The sequence below is a fragment of the Podarcis muralis genome, chromosome 11, assembly GCF_964188315.1.
Source record: "Podarcis muralis chromosome 11, rPodMur119.hap1.1, whole genome shotgun sequence".
Lineage (NCBI taxonomy): Eukaryota > Metazoa > Chordata > Lepidosauria > Squamata > Lacertidae > Podarcis > Podarcis muralis.
The window spans coordinates 44,111,929-44,136,372 of NC_135665.1; the positions used below are offsets into that span (position 1 = coordinate 44,111,929).

Sequence of the window (24,444 nt, forward strand, 5' to 3'; positions counted from 1 at the left end):
CATTTCATATTGTTGGAGCAGGGAGAAGAGCTGCCAATACAGGTTTTCTGTACCTCCATTTCTGAGTGGGATATACTGGCTGACAGGTGAGAGCTTTGGATTTCAGCAACAGTAAACTTCAGGTTTTGCAACCATTCTTTAAAAAATGATTTTAAACTCTTAAAAGCGATGTCCAGGTTAAGTGCCTTCTTGACCATAACTCTTGGCCACCGTATGCCCTTTAACGACAGGCTCAAACCATGCATCTATCCCCTTTGCAACAGATGATAATGATGGATTTCACAGAGTTAAAAGCAGACAGCTGCTGCGAAACGCATTTATAATTAATTTATTGCAGTCGCAGCGATGTGGACAAATTTAAAATGTTTCAAGCAGTGGGACTGAAAGCAATACATGTGATTCAGCTATGGTTTTGGTTTGGAACAAGAGATGGGATTTAATCCTTTATTGTCTGTGTGTCCCGTCCCCCGCCAATCCTCTTGCCAAATCTTATTTTGCCTGATCAAAATATCCAGAACAGGGTGTATTTTGAAGCTGTAGTATCTGAAATACAAAACAACCATGATATTTGGTGAAACTCTGAACTTGCTTTGCCAACCAGGTGCTCTCCAGATGTTGACATGGCCATACTGACTAGGGCTGATAGGAGTGGTGTAATCTAAAACATCTGAAGGTCACTAGTTTGGTGAAGGGTAAAGTTCTAGGATCAAGGATATCTTAGTAAAATAAGGGACATGTGCCTAACGTGCAAGTTATTCCCTGGACTGCTATGTCCTTTTATGATTTAAAAAAAACAAAACAATTTACAGCTTTTGGGAACAACAAGTAGTTCCAGCAATTAATGAACTCTGTGCCTGTTTTTTATTAACACAATGGGCTGCAAACTAGGTGACTAGTGGTAGATTTTTCATAATAATAATAATAATAAATACCAGCCTTGTAAAGCCCAGAGCGAAGGAGGAGGAAATGGATCCAAACATAGTTGGAAATCCAAGGAAAGGAAAAATGCCATCAATAATACACCCTTAAGAGAAGACCACCTCTGCTTCTGTCCTAAGGGTAAGTGACCCTGCATGTAAGTGACTTTATTCCTCCTTTTTACAGGCATATCAGCCTCTCTAGAGAGGCAGGCAGTTTGCTGCTATTCCCTTTTACAGCATACAAAAGATACTCCTCTCTCATGGCCAGAGCTGAAATAAGGGTATCCAGGAGCATTTTTGTACTCTCACTGGCTTATTCCCCATCTTCTAGTTGACGGAGGGGAGTAAGGATTGCCATTTAACCAGAAGACCCTGGAGCTTGGACTGGTTCCGTTTAGGTCAGTTTTCAGAAATGTAAGGCTAAGTTCTCATTTTCCAGCCATTTTATTTTCTTAAAGCTGTATATACTGTAGAGACTGTAGCTCCTGAACTGGACTTGACACCTAAACCCACCTGAAACTGCTAGGCTCTGCTTCCTGGCCCTGGCCTGGTGTTAGGTTGACTGATGTCATCTGCTAGCAGTCCCAGGACTAGTGATGGTGATACAGGCTTAGTTCATGGGGAAGCAGTTTGCACAATCAAATCGGATGCATAAAAGCATTTGGGCTCTGATTTTTTTCTTTTAATTCTTGGCGTAAGTTAATCCATATGCAAATATCCCCTCGATGGCCAGCTGGCTAATTGTTAAGATGCTTTTGTTTTGTTTTGCTACTATCTGTTTTGTGCTTCCGTTAGGACAATCCCTTAATACTAGTCAATGAGCAATTTAAAATGTGTAATGGCCTTAAATTAATTGGCATAAGCCCATGATCAACACCCACCCTGAAGAAGGAGATATCACAAGCTGATTAATTTACTCTGTAAATTGGCTCAAAAGCAAGTAGATCTCCTTCTTCCTAGTTTTTATTCTCGATGTTTCATCTCTTCCCCCACCTTCCAGTCAGCATCAAATGTCACACACTGTTCCTAGTTTCCCTTCTATAAGCTGCAACCATTTACAAAAAAGCAAGGGAGAAAATAAGTGATTCTTTAAATATACTATATATGTTGCTTCTGTCGACCAAAGATGCAACATCTGAAGCCAGCATGAAGTGCTGTAAGCCTTGGAAGCAATGTTGGGAGGCCAAGGACCATGTGGACCTGGAACCGTTTCTTTCTCCAAGAGCCACAGATGTGGAGCCTGCTAGACAGATGGGAGAGGGATGTGTTGTTGAACATTTATCTACTCACACAAAAGTCTCAAGGCAACACAGGCACTTGGGATCATAATGAGGATTTGGAAAAATTGTTGGAATACTTGGATTGCATGAAGGGGGGGGGGATAGTTTGACAGTTAGCGACACACACAATCCAGCATTAGTTCCAAGAGAGAGAAAATTGGCTTTGCAAGGAGTCGGTCCCACTGAGCCAAGATCCTTCCTGCATCCACAACTGCTCCTGCTCTAGCCAGACTATATATAAAGGCTTAAAATCCCTAGTTTGAGTTTTTAGGAAACTTCTTCAGATGTAACCATCAGCAACCACCATTCTTTATGGCTTTGTAATTCTCATGAGGCACAGGTGTGCCTGAGATGGCTGCTTGCAAAATTAAGTTCATATTGCACAAGGAATGCTTTATCTAGGAACAACGATAAGACGCAGGTCATTGTAGATGGGAAGTGCCCTAAAAAGCATGTTTCGCACCTGAATGAACACATCATAAACCAAATAAATATGTTTAAATATCTGGGATTGATTTATTTAGAAACGGCATCTTGGAATACACAGCTATCCAATAATAAATTGCAAGACTTTTCTCTCTCTTTCAGTTGGGGAAACATCTCCTTGTTTTCTCCCCACGGCGACGCTTTGCCTGCTAGTAAACGCTACAGGGACCCAGAGGATGTAGCTCTCTCACCGGTTTCCAAACAATCTAAAATAGAGGACTTTTAAAACAAATCTGCTTTTATAGTTCCAACAAAAAAGGTTTTCTCCCCTTGAAGATGATTGTGAGTGTGGGAAGAGTATTCAAGGTGAGAGCGTGGAACTGGATCCAGCAATGGGGCAAGTTGATCCTGTGCCGCTAAGAGATGAAGGAATAACAAGTAGGGAGAGCACCCAATTAACTCTAATTGCAAGAACGGTTGAGCATATCTTCCAACAAATTAGAGGTATTGCCTCTCAAATAACACAATTATCCAAAGAGGTCCACAGTTTATCAGTTAATAACAAGCAGGCATTAACAGAACACCATAGTACCAAAGTGAATTGGCAACAACCAGAGCAGACCCCTAAGCTTGACATAGAATGTGCGGAGGCTCTTAAAACAAACTCTTTTTATTTAACCTTCCAACCAAAAAAGATCTGCATGACAATTTGTGGAAGGCCAAATCAAACTCCTAACTGGAAAGGTGCCCAGTGTTCCAAACAACATTTATCAGACTTACTTGGCATTGGACTTACAGAGATCGACTTAGTTAGGACTGAACCTTTCAATACCACAAATCAAATCCAAAAAATTATGTTAACTTTTTCTTCTACTAGACTGCCCTCAATGATTCACAAGCTAAAATTCAGATTGTCAAGCAGAGGAGTTTTTCCAACCCGGGTATTTCGCAATTCTATTGTTGCACCCTTATGTAAGATGAGGACTGGTGCTTCAGAGGGGCTCACAAAACCAAAGCCTGGATCCCCAATGGAAGTAATGACATCACACAAAAAACTTGACAGGTGGGGAGGAAACAGACATGCCTGAGTTGAATTCGCAGGATCATGCCCAACATCAAAATAACCAGGTGAGCCAAAAGGAACAGCCGGTCCCTCTAGACAATCATCTTCAGGAATCTGAGCACTCTGTAAATCCTTTGGAAGAGGATTTTCTCAGCTCATATACGTTACCGTATTTTTCGCCCTATAGGACGCACTTTTTCCCCTCCAAAAATGAAGGGGAAATCTGGGTGCGTCCTATGGGGCGAATGCAGGCTTTTGCTGAAGCTTGGAGAGCGAGAGGGGTCGGTGCGCACTGACCCCTCTCGCTCTCCAGGCTTCAGGAAGACACCCGCAGCATAGGCAGCCCTGCGGGAGGTCCTGCAGGGCTGTCTAGGCTGCGGATAGCAGCCTGCTTCCCAGAGCGTCGTGCGCCCTGAAAGCAGAGTGCCCGGCGCTTCGGGAACACCTCCGCAGCCTAGGCAGCCCTGCAGGGAGGTCCCGCAGGGATGTCTAGGCTGTGGATAGCAGCCTGCTTCCTGGAGCGTCGGGCGCCCTGAAAGCAGAGCGCCCGGCGCTTCGGGAACACATCCACAGCCTAGGCAGCCCTGTGGGAGGTCCCGCAGGGCTGTCTAGGCTGCAGATAGAAGCCTGCTGCCCGGCAGGCGGGGCGGGGCGCCCTGAAGCAGAGCGCCCCTTGCGCTGGGCATACATCCACAGCGTGGGGAGCCCTGCAGGAGTTCCCCACAGGGCTCCCCACGCTGCGGATAACAGCCTGCTGCCCAGCACGCGGGGCACCCTGAAGCAGAGCGCCCCTCGCGCCGGGCATACATCCGCAGCATGGGGAGCCTTGCAGGAGTTCCCCCGCAGGGCTCCCCACGCTGCGGATAGTAGCCTGCCGCCCAGCGGGCGGGGCGCCCTGAAGCAGGGCGCCCCTCGCCCCGGGCAGACATCGGCCAGCCCCACAAGCTCGGGGGACAGCAGGGAGGCGCAGCACCGCCATCCCGCTGTTCCTCGACCTGGTTCGGTTTCCCTGACCTGCTTTTGGGGGGGGGGAATAAAGGGGGGGAAATTCCTTTATTCCCCCCCCAAAAAAACTAGGTGCGTCCTATGGGACAGAGCGTCCTATGGGACGAAAAATACGGTATATGTTACATGTTGTCGACATGCAAATGGCTTGGTTACAATCTACTGTTTCTAGGGCAGCAAGGTAGGAAATCACCACACAGATGCTACAGGAAAGGGCATCACCAACAAGTTTCTCTAACACACTTGCAAAGGTACCATTTAATAGCCCTTCGCATTGTCCGCTGTTGCCAACAGCAGTCAGGCACATACGGTGAGGACATAGCTACTTGCTACATGAGGTAAGAGCATCTGAATGTTACGGCTTTTTCGGAGGTGAGGAAATCTCCACAAGGATCCTGCTTTGGGCAAGGGTAGCACGTACATCAGCTTTGTGTTCTGTTGCATTCAGCAGGGCTTCCTTCTGAGTACATCTGTGTTGGATCAGGCTGTAATTTCAAAAGCAGAAAAAAATGCATGCCAAAAACTCATTTTGCAGCCAAGATTCGTAAGGTATAGATTTCCTATCTTTGCAACTTCTAAGGTGGCCAGATGCAAACGAGAGCACGGCTCCTGTACTTTTAAGAGTTGTGCAGAAGAGAGGATTTCAGAATCTGTAGATGGCAAGTGTCACCTGCTGATAAAGGTGCAGGGACCCTCTAACCTTTTGCATCTTACTTCCATTGCACTTCAGACTGTACCTTTCATTCTCCCATAGGCAAACTCCCTATGGTGCCTCTTATCCATGCTAAAAACAATGCAGCAGCAGCAGCAGCTGCCTGTTAAAAACTAGCATAGATGAACATAAGGGGTCTTTTCTACATGGAGGCATTATGGCATAGGAACTGGCTGTCATGTCTAGAAGGCTCTCAGGCAGGGCCAAGCTGCACTCCTGTTGAAACATCCGCCTTCTGAGGCTCAACACTTGGTAAGTGGAGGAAAGGCAAAGTCCTGCATGCTATGTCTGCTGAAATTCTCTCTTCTACACAGCACTTAAAGGTACAGGAGCACTGTTCTCTTTTGCACCTGGGCATGCTATACAGAAGGCACACAATCCAGCATCTAATCAGGCAGATTTAGGGCAGTGCTACCGGTTCTGCCTTTTGAATTATGGTGCTGGAGGAGACTCTTGAGAGTCCCATGGACTGCAAGAAGATCAAACCTCTCCATTCTTAAGGAAATCAGCCCTGAGTGCTCACTGGAAGGATAGATCCTGAAGCTGAGGCTCCAATACTTTGGCCACCTCATGAGAAGAGAAGACTCCCTGGAAAAGACCCGGATGCTGGGAAAGATGGAGGGCACAATGAGAAGGGGACGGCAGAGGACGAGGTGGTTGGACAGTGTTCTTGAAACTACCAACATGAGTTTGACCAAGCTGCGGGAGGCAATGGAAGACAGGAGTGTCTGGCGCGCTCTGGTCCATGGGGTCACGAAGAGTCGGACACGACTAAACAACAACTGGTTCTGCCGCACTGGGTGCCGAATCGAGGGGGGCGCTGCAGGGCATCGCAACTATGGCATAGTGAATTGAACAGAACGGAATGCCAGAGGTGTGGGGCACCAAATTTTGGCCTTGCACAGGGTGCCACAAAAATTTGGAAGACCAAAGTCTGCACCTGATCTGTAGTTCCAGGTGGAAACGGACCTCTGGCCAAGGGATTTTGTCTGAGCAGTAATGCAAAGCAGCAGCTGATGATTCCTGTCTTCTGCTAAAGAGAGTTCAGTGTGGAAAGCAAGGAACTTGGCTGCTGAAAGGTGACATGTAGCGTTTGGGAGCAAGTCCAGCAATGACTTTTTCATGGTGAACTTGGATTAGTTGAGTGGAGGTGTTAAGAACATGAGGCTAAGGCAAAAAAATTCAATGAGCTAGTGTTAGGGTTGCCACCTTTTTTATTTTTCTGGCAAGGTTTCTGTGCCTTTGAGCAGCTGCATGGACAGGAAAGAATTCAACATGGACTGTTTCCCCCCACACCCAGCATGGAGAGGCCGAATTGAGCTTTTTAAATTATTATTATTCATTAATTTCATGCTGGTGTCAAACAGAGTCAAACAACGTCTGAAAAGCCACAGGTTCCTCATCCCCTCTCTTAGGTGAAGGGCTGTAGCTGAGTGACAGAGGACATGTTTGAGTAATTCCATGAATTCGTCAACCTACAGATCTATTTTTCATTTTCATATATATAGTTAACATGTTTTACGTCATTTTAAAGATAATTTTTCAACATTTTGTGATCTGGCAACCGTTTTTCAAAATGGAATTTTAGACATGAATAAAACAACCAAAAGCATGACATGCAAGATGATTCAGAATTTCTGTATTTCCCATCCCACTAAAGTTCTGCTAAAGACCTCTCCAAAAAACAGACAAAAGGTTAATGACTTTTTGTTGCATTGATCATTTTGCTTTCTCATTTGATGAACTGACAAAATATGTTAGGAACAAAATCAGATGAGCTCACATTGGCTGATTATGTAACATTGGTCACAAACCACACACAAATGAAAAATGTATATATTTTTAACTTCATTCTCTTCTTTGATGTTCTTAGCATTAAGAAAATGTGATGTTACGTGAAATGTGTTTTACTGGCAACATTTCTTCTGACCAATGCAACACCATTTTACATAGCATCAATGTGCTGTCATGTGTGCCATTTCAATCTCTTGCTAGCTAGGGCTGTCATAATTCATTCCTGAGAATGTTGTGATTCTTAGGCCCATTATTTGTACCATACCATCAGATGTAGGGTATTTTATGGAGTTTTACAAAAATAAATAGGTGTGAGCCATCAAGAGGCCTAAAAGATGACTAAACCAAATAATGGTAAGGCTGTATAGTATGTAGCAACTAGCTGCATTGACTACTGTATACTCTGCCTTCACAGTTGGAGACCGTATATATGCTCCTGAATTCCAAGTTGATGAAAATCACAGAAAAGGAGAGTGCTGTTGTGCTCAGATCCTAATTGCAGGCTTCTCATGGATGAGAACAGGATGCTGGACTAGATGGGCCATTGGCCTGATCCATCAGGATTCTTCTTATATTTTTATGTTCTGTAAGAACTAAAGTAGGGACGCGGGTGGTGCTGTGGGTTAAACCACAGAGCCTAGGACTTGCCGATCAGAAGGTCAAATCCCTGTGACAGGGCGAGTTCCCGTTGCTCTGTCCCTGCTCCTGCCAACCTAGCAGTTCGAAAGCATGTCAAAGTTCAAGTAGATAAATAGGTACCACTCCAGCGGGAAGGTAAACGGCGTTTCCGTGAGCTGCTCTGGTTCGCCAGAAGCAGCTTAGTCATGCTGGCCACATGACCCGGAAGCTGTACGCCAGCTCCTTTGGTCAATAAAGCAAGATGAGCGCCGCAACCCCAGAGTCAGCCACAACTGGACCTAATGGTCAGGGGTCCCTTTACCTTTAAGAAGTATAGTACTCTCCCCTTTGCTTCTTTTGTTTAGGTTTTGAACTTCACATGCTTTCACGATAACATAAAGTATGGTAACATCTTCAGTATAGTTCTGCTCCCAATTAGCAAGAAAATCCAGTACAGCAATACAGCCAGGATTCCCCCCACTTCTCAGCTCATCAGGTTTGTTTCAGTTATGCTGAATGTAATATAAAGACAAGTACTGCAGTGCAGACTATGGGCAGCTGAGCTTTCAGGACCAATTCAAAAGGCAATTTACAAAACTGATTTACAAAAGTGGCTTAAGCATTCATCCTTATTGCCAAAGGATGCACAAAAGAGATCAAGTCATTGCAAGGCAAATGTAATATTTCTGTGCCACCTTATGCGACATTGCATATGTAGTGCAACTGGCAAGGAAGTAAAGATTGCAGCTCAAGATTAATAAGGAATCCATCAGGAAATGACTAGCTACATTAACTGAGTTCAGGTCTGCTGAATTACTTCCTAGGGAACAAAAAAAAATCTTGCTATCAGAACCTTTTGAGAAATCTTAGAAAGCAGATAAGGTGTTACAGAGCTGGAGACAGACAGATGTCTCAATCTTCAGAAAAAGGTGATCCCAGGGAACTTGAGACCAGTTTGTCTCTGAAAACAAGGAAGATACTAGGAACAGATGACAAAGGAGTCAATTTGTAAGCATCTTATTAGTGGAGTGATTAGCAGGAGTCAGCATGGATTTGTTAAGAAGAAATCTTGACAGATGAATCTTATCTCTCTCTTTTTAAGAGTGCTTATTAATGGTGGTTCATCAACATGGAGGAAACACAATAGTCTTCAGTGTTTTTATCAATGACAGCACATTTCACACCCACATCCCGAGAATTCTGGTTCATTGTAGTACAATTCTCAGCAACCCTTAACAAACTACAACATGGTTTATTGAATATTTACAAATACACTGTAAACAGATAAGAATATTAGCAGTATTATTGTAATAACCTGCAGTTTTATAAGAGTATATATTTAAAGTAGATGAATAAATGAGCAAATTAAGTTAATTTGGATATGCAGAAAATATTTAAAAAATAAATTTATGGAACTGAGGAAAGAAGTCAAGTTTTGAAATGTTAAATTGATTGTAACATTATTGAAATGTATAAAACTCATAATAATAATAATTAATAATGAAGAGGTGGTTTAACAACAACTCTCATCATCTTTGATCATTGGCTAAACTGACTAGGAAGTATAGGAGTTCTAGTACAACATCTGGAGTCCCAAGATAAAAGAAAAAGAACACTGCCTAGAGGAGTGGTGGGCTCTCCTTCACTTGAGGTCTTCAGGAAGAGGCTGGATGGCCATCTGATGGGGACAGTAGCATCCTTGCGATGGGGCAAAGCTGCCCTCCTCACACTGGCAATGCTGCAACTTGTCTGGATGGCAATGTGGCAGGGTAGAACAAGGCTGATGAATGGGTGCACCGAAGGGAGTATCAGATTGTCTCAGCCAACACACCCACTCAGCTCTGATGTCCTGCCCCACCTATGTAAGCTGCAGTCACTTTGGTGTCATGAAGACATCTCTGCCCCACTCCACAGCCTGCTACCTGTTTTGGAGTGCTCTCACTTTGGATATGAGTGGGAGGTTGGGTTAGGTGACCCACAAGGCGCCCTCCAACTTCTATCTAAGTCCCAGTGGGGGAAGTTCCTGATCCCAAGAGGAGCTTCATATGCTCGGTGATTCACATCCTCAGTGTGATTGTGTAGGCTGGTTCCCACAACAACTACATTTGGCTGAAAGTGGATTTGCGCTTTTTTTTTTTTATGTAAATGCTTTGGCATGTGACCCTTAAAGCAGTTTCCGAACAAACCACAGTGGCTGATCCAACAGAGGAATGTGAGAATCACATTGTGAAGTCTGTTTTTAACTTAATCTTGTGGGTTTCCTCCCCCACTGCATCCCGTGACGTCAATTATTATTTTGATATTGTAACAAAATTCAGCGAGTGCTGGGAGTTGTATGTCCACATATGAGAAGTTTGAGTTTGGTCCAATGGACTTTTATTAGTGTTTTAAAATGAAAACGGTTGTGAACTAATGAGTTCCCTTGGTACAGCTGGCAATGGGAAAAAAATATTCAGATGTTTATGGCTCAACACAAAGCATTGCTGACCTCTGTGAGCACAGATGAATAGTATTATTAGAAGCTCTGAAAATCCTGCCCTACAGAGATGCTTCTCATAAATTTTAAGGCTATATTTATCAAAGAATAGTATATGCTGCATCCGTGCTTGTTGCAGTTCTCTAGGATCTTACAGATGCTGGGTTGCTTTTGTTTTGTAGATATACATATGCTAATTCAGTGAGTGTAATCCAGATGTCATCCTCTCCATAAATACTTCCACTCCAGGAGAATGGCAGTTTCCCAGCACCAAAAGTTTGCGAGAAACAATGGACCATATTCAACTATACAGTTTTGCTAGTGGGAGCCTGTGCAAGAAGTTCTACTAGAGCAACTGGCGCTTTCTTGCTCTCCTTCTCCCAGGTACACCCCCCCCCCCATCATCTCTGTGGGGTTGGGAGATTCCCCATAGCAGTGTCAGGGGGGAGGAAAAGCGAGATTGTGGAAATACTTGCGCTGGTGGAGCAGATGCAATACTGCGACATTGAATCTCACCTACAGATTCTTGCTGTGGTAAACACAACAAAATTGTGAGTATTGAAGCAGTGGAATAGCACTTGTGTCCTAGCCTCTTATCAGGCAGTGCCTCTGACATCACTGCAAGAAGCATCATAAGCCTTCTTACTGGAGCCATTTTAAAAAACGCATCATCATTTCAGAACACATCATCATTTCAGAACACATTTTTGCTTCCCCCTCGCTACTCTTACCACTCAAGGATCTGTGCCTAGAGTTTAGACCTATCTTTTATGCAGGTTTAGAAGCCCCTCTCAAAGTGATTTCTTGTTTTGCCTTATGAGCAGTGTAATTTTAAAAGCTTTTAAGTATTTGAATCTGTGATAACTTGTAATTGAGTAGAGTGTTAGACTGTCCTATATTCTTTTAATAAATAAATAAATAAATAAATAAATTCATGTTTTGTAATATTTGTATTATTTACTCTTTTGTAAGTAGTCTTGGGAATGTCAAGTGGCCCTTGAAGGGTGAGATATAAATGTCAGAAATAACTAAAGTGTGATTAGACTAATCTACCTGGAACTAAGTGTAGTTACCCAGAACTCATGAATCGAAATAAAGATTGCAAGCACTTAATAGTTTAACTCCAGCGATTTTATTGTCGTAATAGTATGCACATTGCATAAACTTCTTAATTATTATTTTTTACAATCCAAAGTGATTCTTGTAATGTCCACTAGATTGTATGCCATGATACTGACTCATTATCTGAGTGCCTGTATAGCTAAAACATCCTTGCACAAGAGTGGAAGTATCAGCAGGTTTATTAAAATGGAGAAGTGGAGGGGAATGGTAATGGAATGACTGGTTTAGTTGGGTTCAGGAGCAGGAGCTCTCCGCATTGCAACATTTTGTTCTACGGCCCACTAGGGACTAGTCATTTAGATATCACATATAAGGAAAGGCAGAAGAGAAACTCGGCTTTGTAGAAAGTGCTTGAACAACCATTTCTGTAATTTTATTTCCATGTATTATTTATTTGCATTGAGACCTGTAGTTGCTGTTAAATTCTTTTTACTGTTAACCCATGTCTCTATTGTGTCATCCTAGTTTACCACCTTGCCAACTGAGCTCCATTTTTACAGTGCATGCCATTTTCACTTAAACCAGATTTCCCCCACATATCAAACAACTGTAAAATGTTGGTTATTGCTAGAATGCAATTTCAGTCGTGTAATATTGTAAATTTTTTTGCTTTCTATGCCTTGTTAACAATATTAACAAGTAGCATATTCCAGACTAAAAAGCGTTCTTAATGACACACTATGGAAAATGTCCTGAACCTGAACTCGAAGGATCAGGAAACAATACAAGGAATCTTTAATATTTATAATTCGAGAACTTGTCAGTCTGCTAAATCCTGTTTGACATTGCTCTGTTGCCTTGTAGGTTGACAATCTATTGCTCAACTATTTCTTGTAAGTGTCGGTGAGGTTGTAAGGTGAAATAGTTTGGACATGATGCTTGAATGCTGAGAATGTCGCATTGAGTAGTTTTGTTGTAGCAGAGGGGTTGGCAAAGTACGGTTCGTGGGCTGGATCAGGCCCACGAGGGTCGTTAACTCGGCCCGGCCGCTGTCTGAGCTCCTTGGAAAAAAAGACAAAAAAGAGCGAAGCTGCCATGCGTTTTCACACGAAGTCCTCCTTCAGGAGGTGCAGGAGGAGGAAAAGGAGGCAGAATTGCCCCTGGCGGGAAAAGAGGCACCATCCAGGGTGGGGGAGGAGGCGATTTATGGGGGGAGGGAAAAGAGAGAGGGTGGGGAGAACAGGCAGGAGCTCCCCTTGCTGGCTATGTGGCAGCGATCTGTCTCCACTGCTGGCAGGAGGGCCCCCCATCCCACCCCTGAAGTGTGGAAGAGGTGCCAGCAGCAGGAGGCCCAGCAGGCCACAACACAGCACCAAACCCAGGTGATGACCCTCCCCCCATCCAAACAATGACTATCATCAGTGCAGGTAAGAAAAAAATTATTTTTAATTTTTATCATCTACAATACTGCCTGGCCTGCCTGGTGCTCTTGCATGGAATGTGTCCTTTTAAAATGCATCTGTGGGTTATTTGTGGGGCCTGCCTGGTGTGGATATTGTGCATAGGAATTTGTTCATTCCCCCCCTCCAAGAAATATAGTCCGGCCCCCCACAAGGTCTTAGGGACAGTGGACCGGCCCCCTGCTGAAAAAGTTTGCTAACCCGTGTTGTAGCATCAAAGGACTAAGTGGTAGTTTTGAAATGCCTGTAATAAATACATACTCAGAAGTATAGAATAATGGAAAAATTTGAGATTATTATTGTTATTATTAAGAACTTTATTGAAAATTTTAAAACCAGTCACCAAACACAGTGTTGTCTTCCAATACAAATACATATTCAGGTGTTAAGTCCTGTATGCAATCAATTCTATATGTTACATAACCATATTCTATATAACAATTGCAGTGGAAGTTTCAGCTGGGCAAGGGGGTAAAATTTCTGTGGCAAAATATCATTTTTTTATGTTGACAACAACCACAGCAACAACACCCTTCCTTAGGGAAAAACATAGTTCCCCTGATATGGTCATCGAATTGGTGTGTATGGAACAGCCTTCCTTTCAGCTAAAATGCAGTATTTCCAGATTGTACAGTGTTAGGTCTGTTATTATCAGTGAGTGAATCACTGATCTCTTGGTTTTATAACTGATTTGCATACTACAATCTCTTGCATTCAAAACAGATAATTAAGATGACAAGGCATGGATTGCAAAACATTTTAATATGGGTAATCAACTTATTTCCACATCCCACGCACTTTTCCAATAAGGTTTTAGACAATAAAATCAGAGAGCCAACACTTCCTGGAATTTGAAAGCACATTTGAAATATAATTCCTCTTGTTATATATAAAAAATTCAGAGTTGCATACACATTTCGGACTCTTCTGCTGTCCCACTAGGTCAGCGGAGCAATTTGTGTGTTTTATATCTCAACAAACCTTATTACAATATAGGTTGAGATATAAAAGTTCAGCTAGTAAGTTCCAGGGCTTTACAGTGATTCAGAGTCAACGTTTCTGACTAAGACCCGTCGCAATCCATTGCAGCTGGGACTCCCCAGGACATGTTGGGTTTTATTTAATGCAAGTGTAGCTATATAGACAGATGTAATGGAAAACACGTGTCCAATCTCTCCCTTGCATAATTTTATCACAATTAAACCACCTCCCTGAATTTTATTGTTTTTTTTTTTAAAAAAAATACTTCTTTCATTTGTATTTTTAAGAACTGACAGACAGGGCGAGGCGAGGGGAGTGAGAGAACAAAAATCACATCTCCTCCTTTAAATGCCCATGACCGCTTCCGGCAAACTGTGAGGAGAAAAACTGCGCGCGCGCGCGCGCCCATCTGGAAAGCGTAGGGGGCGGGAAATGAAGGGCGATTGCTAGCCTCCTGGTGGAGAAACGTACTTGGAAACGCCGGAAAGAGAGCTCTGATTGGCCGCGTCGGAAGTCAACGAAAAAGAAAGATTGGTAGGATGAAGGGCATGACGGGGGTGGGAGAGAATCGCTCGGCGGCGGCGTCGCGAGCCGGAGCACGCCGGCGGTGTGGGCGGAGCCTGCGCGAACCCCGCCTTCCCTCCCTCGGTCGCTCCCCTCCCCTCCCTTAAAGCACCAGCCCGTCCTCCGCGAGGGCCGCATAATAGCGGCGGCGCCTCAGGAGGTGCTTTGTGGTGCCGTCGGGGAGAGAGAGAGGGAGCGTGCTCCGCCAAACCCGCCACCCCCTCTCTCCTCCTCCTCGTTTCCTCCCTCGTCGCCTCAGCTGGCCCTGTGGCTGGATGCGGCTGAGCTCGGGCTCCCAGCCTCCGCGCCCCTGCCGCTGTTCGTGAGCCCGGCGCGGTCCAGACGGAGTCCCGGGCGCCGCCGCGATGTTTGACAAGACGAGGCTCCCTTATGTGGCTCTGGATTTGGTGTGCCTGATACTGGGTACGTCTCGGCCGGCCGGCCGCCCTGAGGGGAAGGGGAAAGGGGAGGAGGGAGGCGGCTGCGGGGAAAGGGAGGCTTGACGCCGGGGATGCTCCTTCGCTACGCGCTTCTTTTCCCTCTCCCGTCCCCCCCCCCCTTCACACAACACCCTTGTTGCTGCTTTTTTGCGAGCTGCTTTGCGAACTACGCCTGAGAGCAGCATTCGCATATGTACATATATCCCGTACCTATATTGATATCCGGTGTGTGGAGTTTCACATGCGGTAGGAAAAAAACTCGCGTTTAATACGCGCTTGAAATATGGGTGCGTGTGAATATACATACATATGCGATACGTGTGTCCTGGTCTGCTTGGCTTCCATTGCATGTCAAGGGGCTAAGCTTCGCTTTTCCCACCTCCCGCCGCCAAGGCTGTGAGGAAGGCTTGGGAAAAGAGGGCGGTGGGGCAGTGGGCTGCAAATACCATACTTGCTTCCCCCATGTGCTCTGCCATCTTCCCCGCTTGCCATCACATTTTATTGTCACTGCTCTTTTCTCTGTGCTTCTTCCATCCCTAAACTCACCTAAATTCGGAGGTCAACCCCCAATTGTCTCACCTGAAGAAACTTGGTCACTGCAGCTTCTTCTGTCCATAGCAGGATTGTGTAGAGTGGACTGGTGTAAGAATTGGTTTGAATCACTAGTGTACACCGAAAATTAAGAAACCTGCCTCTGTACACTGATAGTAGGTAGGACAGCGCTGGTAGGGTTTGTTGTCATGAAGCTGAAGTTTACTGGAAAACTGATGATATCATTTCCCTCCTATCTGGACAGGCTTGTATTTTTTTTTAAAAAAAGGAATAGCCATGAACAGTTGTTCAGGTTGTTGATGTAAAAAAATGAAGATTTCCTTGATAACCGCGTCCAGCATTCTTTTCTATAGCTGCTGTTTGTCATCCTTACAAGCTGTGAAGAAATAGGTCTTCCCATTTCGGTCACAAGATGTGAACACTCATTTCTAGGCTTTATTTTCTGAATATTATTTTCCCTTTTTCTGATCAAATGAGGAAATGAATATCCATTAGAGAGCTAACTGGAAAAAAGTGAGTAGTGTGCAGGTTTTCTTTTCTCAAGAATGGTAAGATTTCTTACCATTTTGTATTAGGCAGTTTTATGTTGTGTGGCCTTAGCCTTGTTATGATAAAGATTGTGACTTAATGTAATTTTGGTACTAAATGATCAATTGCCTTTATAGCTAAATGTTTAAAGACTTTACCTTGGCGAGAGGTACTCTTAGTTTGCTAGACACTCGTCATTTAATTACTAGGAATGATGACTGATATCTATAGTTGATGAGCACTGGCAGTTTGACCAATTCTAAACATACAGATTAAACTACAGTAGTTGAAAATTTGTCACAATGCAGCAAGAGAGAGTGAGGGAACTTCTTGCTGTGTCTATTCTGGCATTTTAATTGAAAGAATGAGGGAATTTCTGTGCAATTGACTTGTGTCAAAGTTAACATAAGATCTTGTGCTATGTCTTACCTTATATATTTGAAATCCTTTCCAATTCTGACAGCAGGCAGCAAAGAGGCAACAGGCCAATTTCAGTGTGACCATTTTTCTGCATGGGAGAATATATGAGAAAAATCTGTACCTCTGAATACTGTAAACGAAAAACCTGCAAAGAGGAGTGAACAGGAAACTAGTATCCTGTTTGTGGCATGCTGTTATAAAATCCATGCAGGTTTCTTTCTTTTGCTAATAAATTATATTGCTAGTGGTTATGCATTTGAAAGGCCTTGGTTTTTACCATGAACCCAGTAGCTGGTTTAAGGCTAGTTTGTACACCGCTTAGGGAGTGGTTTATAAATCTTCTAAATAAAAATTCAATCTCAGATCTCCATCTTTTTTATATTGACCTACCTTACTGGGTTACTGTAATACTTTCAAGTTCATGTATATGTGAAGCTTCTTGAATTAAGTGCTATACAAATGCTTTATAGTAATAATGATATACATTTCTCCCAATGGAGAAAAGTTTCTGGAACTGGTTTTATATCTGCCAGCTAATGCATCTGAATAAAAAAAAGGATGCATGCAGCATCTTTTTTTTTTTTTTTAGTACATGCACATTACTTGAATACAGTGTATAATTCATGGATGACCATTTAACTGAAAAAGGGAGAGTTCATGTGTGGTTTTCTTCAGGTTCAGTGGCGTTCAACATTTGGATGAAATAGTTGATACTTCCAGAAGCTCAATTCAGATATGTCAAGCCATGTTTAAGCAAGTTGAACAATTGTTGGCAGGGCATAAGCAATGGCTTCTGATGAGCTAGCAAACCAGAACTGGAAAACATGGAAAACATGAACCAGGGTTTGTGATAACGAAGATTGCATTTCCCCAAATATAGCCAAAGAGAAGCCCCAGCAGCAAAGATTGGGCCGAAGGTAATACAGTAGTTCTTTGCAAGCTGCAAACCTGAGATTCCAAGGGATTATATTGCAGCAAAATTAATAATTTACCTATGTATACTTGAGGTTACGGTGGGTGATTTGATAATTATATCTCAAGCGGTGATGTCAGTTGTATCTTGCATCATTCTGTTTCAAGCATCAAAGGTGGTTACAGTGCTGTAGATTATCTCTCATGTCTTACGAAGTGAAATGGTAGCTCCTATTGGGTGGCACCACTATACAGGTGACACCCAGCTGTATTTCTTCTTGTCATCAGAATCAGGTGAGGTCATGCAGGTGCTGGACTAGTAGTCTCTGATCACTGTAATAGGTTGGTTGAGGGTGTATAAATTGAAACGGAATCCTGATAATACAGATGCTTTAGTTTGGTGGTTCCTGGCTCCAGGAATTATGTGAATGACCTGTTCTTGACAGTGCTGCTCTCTGCTTGAAAGAACAAGTGTGTAGGTTGGGAGTGTGTGTGCTCATGCACTGTTGGATTCTACCATGTGACACTACATTGCAGCAGCAGCATGGAATGCTTTCCCCTAGCTATGGCTTTTTCTGCATAGGGATACTCTGGCCACAGTAATCCTTGCTGTTAATAATGTCTCATTTGGATTACTGTAATGCTGTCTACTTGGGGCTGTTCTTGAAGATGACCTGGAAACTCCAAGTAGTGCAAAATGAAGTGGCTTAACTTCTGAGTGGAGTTCCCACATCTGTTTTTAAAAGATCTGCACAGGCTGCCAATACATTCCCAGTCTCAATTTTAAGGTGTTACAGATGACTCATAAAGCCCTGAATGGTTTGGTATCTAAATACTTGAAAAAGAACTTCTCCCTATATAGTCCTAATTTACCAGGGTTGCTCTCCTTATCGTCCTGCTTGTGGGAGCTTTATAACTTGAGCTGACTTGAGGTGGTTCCCCTGCCTTGGATCTCTTTGCTTTATGAAATCTTGCTAGAACATTCACTGCTGTTATTTCAGTCTGAGCTTAAAACCTGATATATTTGGATTTCTGATCTTTAAAAATTGAATTTTTACCTTCTTTTGTGATTTTATTGATGCTGATAGGGTTATTTGGCTGAATTTGGTGTTACCCTGCCCTGAGATATTCAGATTAAGGGCAGGATATAAATAGCTTAGCTATGGGTCTAATACCTGACCTGCTTCTTACATTACTTAATTTCAGAGACATGAAATAGCAGGATACCTATTTCTGTGTGCTCAAGAATACTGAATGGATTTTTGTTGTTGTTTTTTACAAGAGTGGTTATGATGTTAATTCAAGAGAGTGGTAAGAGACAAAGAGCATAATAACATAAGAAGTGTTCGTTGAATCAGACCAAAGACCTACCTCATCCTGCATCCTGGTCCTCATAGTTGCCAGTCACCCTGTGGCATGACTTTCATGTAGTAGCTTGTAGGTGTGCATGAAATTCTTGTTGCTTGTCTGCCAGGCTCTCTATATTTTGGCTGCTGCCAGCAGGAATCTGATAGGGTGAAACCAGTGGGAGATCTGTGGTTGGTTTCTGTCCAAAAGGAAAGATTTTTAAAGACAGGATTGGTTAAATCACTTAGGGATTTTTGCGTTCTACAGGTTTGGAGTTCACTTTTGTGTTAGCCTCAGTCTTTAAACATTGTGGATATTTTGTATTGCAATCTCAGATTTTAAGTGTACTCTTACCTTTGGTAAGTAGAAGTAACGTAGGGCAGGCTCTACCAGGAATTACTCCAATTAAAAACTGATTATGGTAGGATTGCATTTATTTTGTGTAGTTCTCAGTTAAAGGAGACCTTTGGCCAAAAAATATTCTGTTGGGTTGTGCTCCATGTTCATATTCTGTCATCCAACACCCAATCACAATGTATTTTCCTTTCTGGAGATTTCCCCCCAAATATGCTCTAGTTGTTTGAGCTTGTTCCCTGGGTCAGGGACTGGCAGATTTCAGGTTTGCAGGATGTGCTGTGTCTGTGTCTTTCTTGTCTGTGTGTCTGTTTTTACTAGAACTTTCAAGATCCACCAACCACACCCAAGCGCTAGGTAATGGGTTGTGTTGTGTTTTGTGTGTGGACATATATTTATGGGGGAAAGCCTTTTAGTTGTTGTTGGTGTTGGTGTTTTTTAAAAATACTGGGACTCAGAAACCCTTGCTGATCTTACTGATAATCACCCATAGATCTACCAGTACATGCTGAACTGCCTTTTGATTACCCTTGGTCTGAGTAATCAAAAATCAATGCTGCTTATTCTGTGTTTTTAAATGGTATGTTCTTAATTGGAACATGTGGAAGTGGCTAATAACATTTGTGTGGATATCACCCATTAGGGCCATGTGTTAGGAAAGCTGTTTGATCAGCTTCAGCCTCTCTACCTTGAAGTCTGGCCCTTTGGATTATTCAAATTGCATGCAAAATGTGTTATCTGCTGCCTTGTGGGGCATCTTTGGGAGAAGAAAAGGCTAAGAGTAAACTCTACACAAATCCGGAGTAGAGTTTTAAAGGTGGTTGGATGTCTTGTACGCCTCCTTCCAGCAACTCCTGCAGCCAAGCTGGTGCCAAATGTATTGCTTTCCTTTGTTTTGGACCACATCGGCAAGGCTGAAAGAGGGGGGCATCTTGGAGTCTGGGTAACCTAGGACTTCCATACACACAGCCCAGGCCACTGCTTCACAGAGGAGATGCACTCCATTGTCTCTCAAGACAGACAGGTGCCAACAACAGTGTGAAGTGTCTTGAACATTCAAAATGCTAAGAATTATAAGCTCTTAATTTATTGCTGAAAGACCATATTTATTTTTAGCTGAAGTCCCATGTTACATATGTTGTTCAGTAGGGAAGTTATGAATCCAGGATTTTGAAGGATACAAGTAGAATAATCCTATGTGCCATTTTCTAGAAAACACAAAGACTCACAGTATATTTTGCAATTGGGGCTATAGTTCTACCCTATAGAAACACTTGGCTCTAGGTGCAATGAGGAAATACATTTTTCCTATTTCCTGTCAATGACTCTAAATTACTGCTTTCCTAATGCAGCTGATGAAACAATTCTGGTGTTTAATTTACATTTGGCTTTAATTATGATGTTTGCTTCCAAAGCTGTGAGTAATTTAAGTTCCACTGCACTTCAGGTTTGCTTGCCTACTTTCTGTAAAAATGCTGCTGCAGGGTGACTAAGGCTGTGGTCCTATACCCATTCACCTGGAAGTAAGCCATACTGAGATCAATGGGACTTCTGAGTAGACATGTCTAGTGTTGAATTGTGGAATACTGCTGATGGGGCCCAAAAAACAGGTTGTAACCAAATGTGTGTTACGGGTGCCTGATTATCCTTTCAAGGGGGTACAGTAAAGGAGAAGCAGTGGGGAGGGGCATCTAATCCTTTTCCAGCTAGTTGTTTCCCTTATTCTGCCCCCCCCCCCCCGGTAACTTCTCCCATAGTGTGTTAAGTGTGTATGCTCCTTCCCATTTAAAATTGTGGCAAAAAACCAGGAGGTAGCAAAATTTAGTTGCCCCCACTTTCTGCTGCATTTCCACTCCCCAGCACTGCAACAAAAAGTGATTTCCTTCCTTCATCTGAACAAGAGCAATGTGTAGTTTATGTCTCTGACATAAACATTACTTTTAGTTAGTTTGATCCTCCAGTCATTTGACTTCTTTTCTCTGTAGGTAGAAGGTTACAGCTTCAATACAGATCTGAGATTGCTCCAGTTCTCTGTGCTCCTGCCAACGTAGCAGTCCGAAAGCATACCAGTGCATGTAGATAAATAGGTACTGCTGCGGTGGGAAGGTAAATGGTGTTTCTGTGCACTCTGGCACTCATCACGGTGTCCCACTGTGCCAGAAGTGGTTTAGTCATGATGGCCACATGACCCGGAAAGCTGTCTGCGGATAAATGTCCACTCCTTTGACCTGGAACGAGATGAGTGCCACACCCCATAGCTGCTTTTGACTGGACTTAACTGTCCAGGGGCCTTTTACCTTTTTACTGTGACCAGTTCTCTGTGGGCCTGTAGACCAGTCTGCATTGCTTGAGTATTATCACTCTCCTTGTTCACTGTGAGTCCCAAGGTCCACTTATCATAACATCACAGGGATAATAGACTTCTGAGGCAGAAAATGTTGCTTTCTTTTCTCTCTGAGCCTTTATAGATACACCAGATGACAGAACTCTAGGTGTCTAGTGGTAGAACTCTAGATTTCTAGGTGTAGAAGCTGATGGCAGCGCCAGCAGTTCCTAAGGCTTCTAAGAAGTTCTCTCTTTTGGGTCAGAAAGCAGAGCATAAATGGGCCGTATAAAAGGTTGCCATTTCTCTTCTGACAGGGTTTCTTCTAACAGATACGTAACACACAGAAATGTTACGTTTAAATGCTGGGGGAAACGACAGCACTTAAGACATAAGGTACATGCCTAATAGTGGGACGCGGGTGGCGCTGTGGGTAAAACCTCAGCGCCTAGGGCTTGCCGATCGCATGGTCGGCGGTTCGAATCCCCGCAGCGGGGTGAGCTCCCATCTTTCGGTCCCAGCTCCTGCCCACCTAGCAGTTCGAAAGCACCCCTAAGTGCAAGTAGATAAATAGGTACCGCTTTATAGCGGGAAGGTAAACGGCGTTTCCGTGTGCTGCGCTGGTGCTGGCTCGCCAGAGCAGCTTTGTCACGCTGGCCACGTGACCCAGAAGTGTCTCCGGACAGCGCTGGCCCCCGGCCTCTTAAGTGAGATGGGCGCACAACCCTAGAGTCGGACACGACTGGCCCATACGGGCAGGGGTACCTTTACCTTTTTACATGCCTAATAAAGGTGGCAAACTAATTGTGCTGTTGCCCATGTGCCTTGTCATTCTTCTGCTGTCTAATGCTTTAGGCAGCCATTGTTTGTAGGATGCATTCTTGATACAGAAGATATCATAAACATGCTTTCAATGGACTGAAGTCAATGGGAAAGCTTCTTGGTAAATGTGTTGGTGATTGTTGTACAGTTTTTTTAAGATGGGGAGTGATCTTAAATTGGAAAGGCTTACTTTCAAAATATTGTTGTAAATATTCCCTAAGTTCCCCAAGGTATTAAAAGATCACATTTTATTGTGGAACAAAGCAGAAAGGCTTAAATTGCAAACATTCCCCCCCCCCTCTTGGTCTGGCATAGTTTCTCAGTGGTTGGTCATGCCTGTGATCCTCTTGCTGCCAAGAACAGCACTGGGGAGTGCTATCATTGTGTAGCATAATGGCAGTCTACCATACCCAGGCCCAGAGGCAGTTAACCTTCATCATAATTCTCTGTTTGCTGCAGAGGAAGTGAAAAAAACCAAACTATGGTTTTACTAAGCCAGAGTTGGTTTTAGGCATCACACTAGTTTTCTTTTGAAAGCAGGACAGTAAGACAGTTTAGCCTGAAGTCATCAAAGCCTATCTTACAATCACCTATTAATTATAACAGTTTTCTATCTAATAGGAAGTTGTACATTTTGACCAAGCTATACTTGAGGGGTTTGTAGCTTTTATTCCCATCTGTTACTCATGCATTAAATTGTTAAGGACTTAACAACTGGGGCTTCTGTTCTGGCTTTTTGTGTAGTCAGATTGCTGTGCTAGGCAGTCCAGTTGTTCTATAGACAATTTTGCCCCTTTTATGGAGAAACAGCCCATAAATATGGCTTGGAGAAGAGCTGGAGATAAGGGCAGCTGAAACATGTTCTCAGAGTTGTTGATGAGAAGCACTTTTACAATTGGTTGACTAAGGAACATACTTTCAATTGGCTTGACCATGTGGGAAGTATAGAATTTGCTTTGCTTCTTGCATAGCTTTATGTACCCAAATCTGTTATCGTGCAGTCTGGCATTTTTCTCTTGACAGCAATTATTTCAACCATATGAAACTTTCTTTGTATTTGCATGTGTGTTAAAAAGTGTAAAACAATAAATAAATAGCAACAAAAACAATGATATTTCCCCCTTCCCCCATTTTTTCCCATATGGACCAAATCTGGATGACTCTTGAAGCCAGAACATATTGGTGGAATAAACTTTGAATATGTAGTGAACATTTAAAACCCAGTAACTAATGTTGTATGTTTACAAGTAAAACCAAATGGGCACTTTAAACCAATTTAAACAATGACCATCAAGTGATGTGACAAACTGATGAATTGTGTGATAGAACACTTTATGTTGGTTGATTTAGTTTAGTGCAATCAAACTGGCATTTGACAGTTAAGTGGTATGTTTGGGTCTGTGAATTAGGAGACGGTAAGTAAGAAACACTGTATGGAACAATTTTGTCTGCTTTGCATAGTCTTCTTAGTATATGCTCTTAAAATATGAATAAAATCAGAAATAGCTTGTGCCTATTCCAAATTTCAGTGGTTTAAAGAGAACTGTGATTTAAATCGTTCTCTGATAAGCCTAATGCCATGCTTTGTATTCACGTGTGTCTAATAAGACCTCACAAACTGGTTGCTTCTGTTATGTTTTCTTGTAATACTGATAGTCCATCCTTGGACCATCTGGGAATCTCCTGACTTTACCTTGGAAGCAACAGCTTTTGTCATCTTTGTATTTAGTGGGTGCGTCTCTTCTTGGGAATGATTGAATGAGTCTCAAGGTGGTGTTACTGTGAAAAAAATAAAACTCCAAAATGCCCCTTGACTCTTTAATTGACCTATAATTGATAGGATTTTCTGCATGAGCAGGCCTGTAGTAGTTTAGCTACATGTGTTGCCAAATGGCTGCAGTTAACTCTCATAAAATATAGTTTTACTGTCCTGAGCAGAGTCCTTATAATTATACTAGTATTTGTTACTATATTAGATCAATTAGATAAGCTGACAGCAAAGATTGACAGTAATCCCTCATCTATGCATCAAGCCCAATTCCATATACATGAAAATCATATATAATCAAACCTTTGGAGCTACCCTGCAGTTAGCAGGTGTGTGGGGTGGGGGAGAGAAAGAGCATCCCCAGCACGCCCAGATCCAGTGCACTGAGTGGGCCTGTGAATGGGCTTTTTGAAAAGTAAGAGAAAACCTGGACGAAGTCTCCATCTTTCACACTTGTTGCAAAAATTAAAGGGTACTTTGACTGGCATAGTCAAATGTTTTTTAGGGAATTTTCCATACTCCATGAAATGATGGTTTGGATTGTTACATAGGAACTTATTGCTTAGCGTATATTCACACTTATAGCATAACTTCAAAAATGAAGCTTCTCAAGGAGA

The 24,444-nt window shown here is 43.0% G+C and overlaps 1 protein-coding gene across 2 annotated transcripts in view; it reads left to right on the plus strand.

The window, feature by feature from the left end:
* The first annotated feature begins 14,460 nt into the window (after nt 1-14,460).
* PLPP1 (phospholipid phosphatase 1) overlaps nt 14,461-24,444 on the plus strand; it is a 91,069-nt gene continuing 81,085 nt past the window's right edge. For both annotated transcript variants that reach the window (XM_028749106.2, XM_028749107.2), the window contains exon 1: nt 14,461-14,784. In XM_028749106.2, coding sequence (XP_028604939.1) covers nt 14,727-14,784 — 58 coding nt within the window. In that variant the 5' untranslated portion in view covers nt 14,461-14,726. The remainder of the gene's footprint in view (nt 14,785-24,444) is intronic.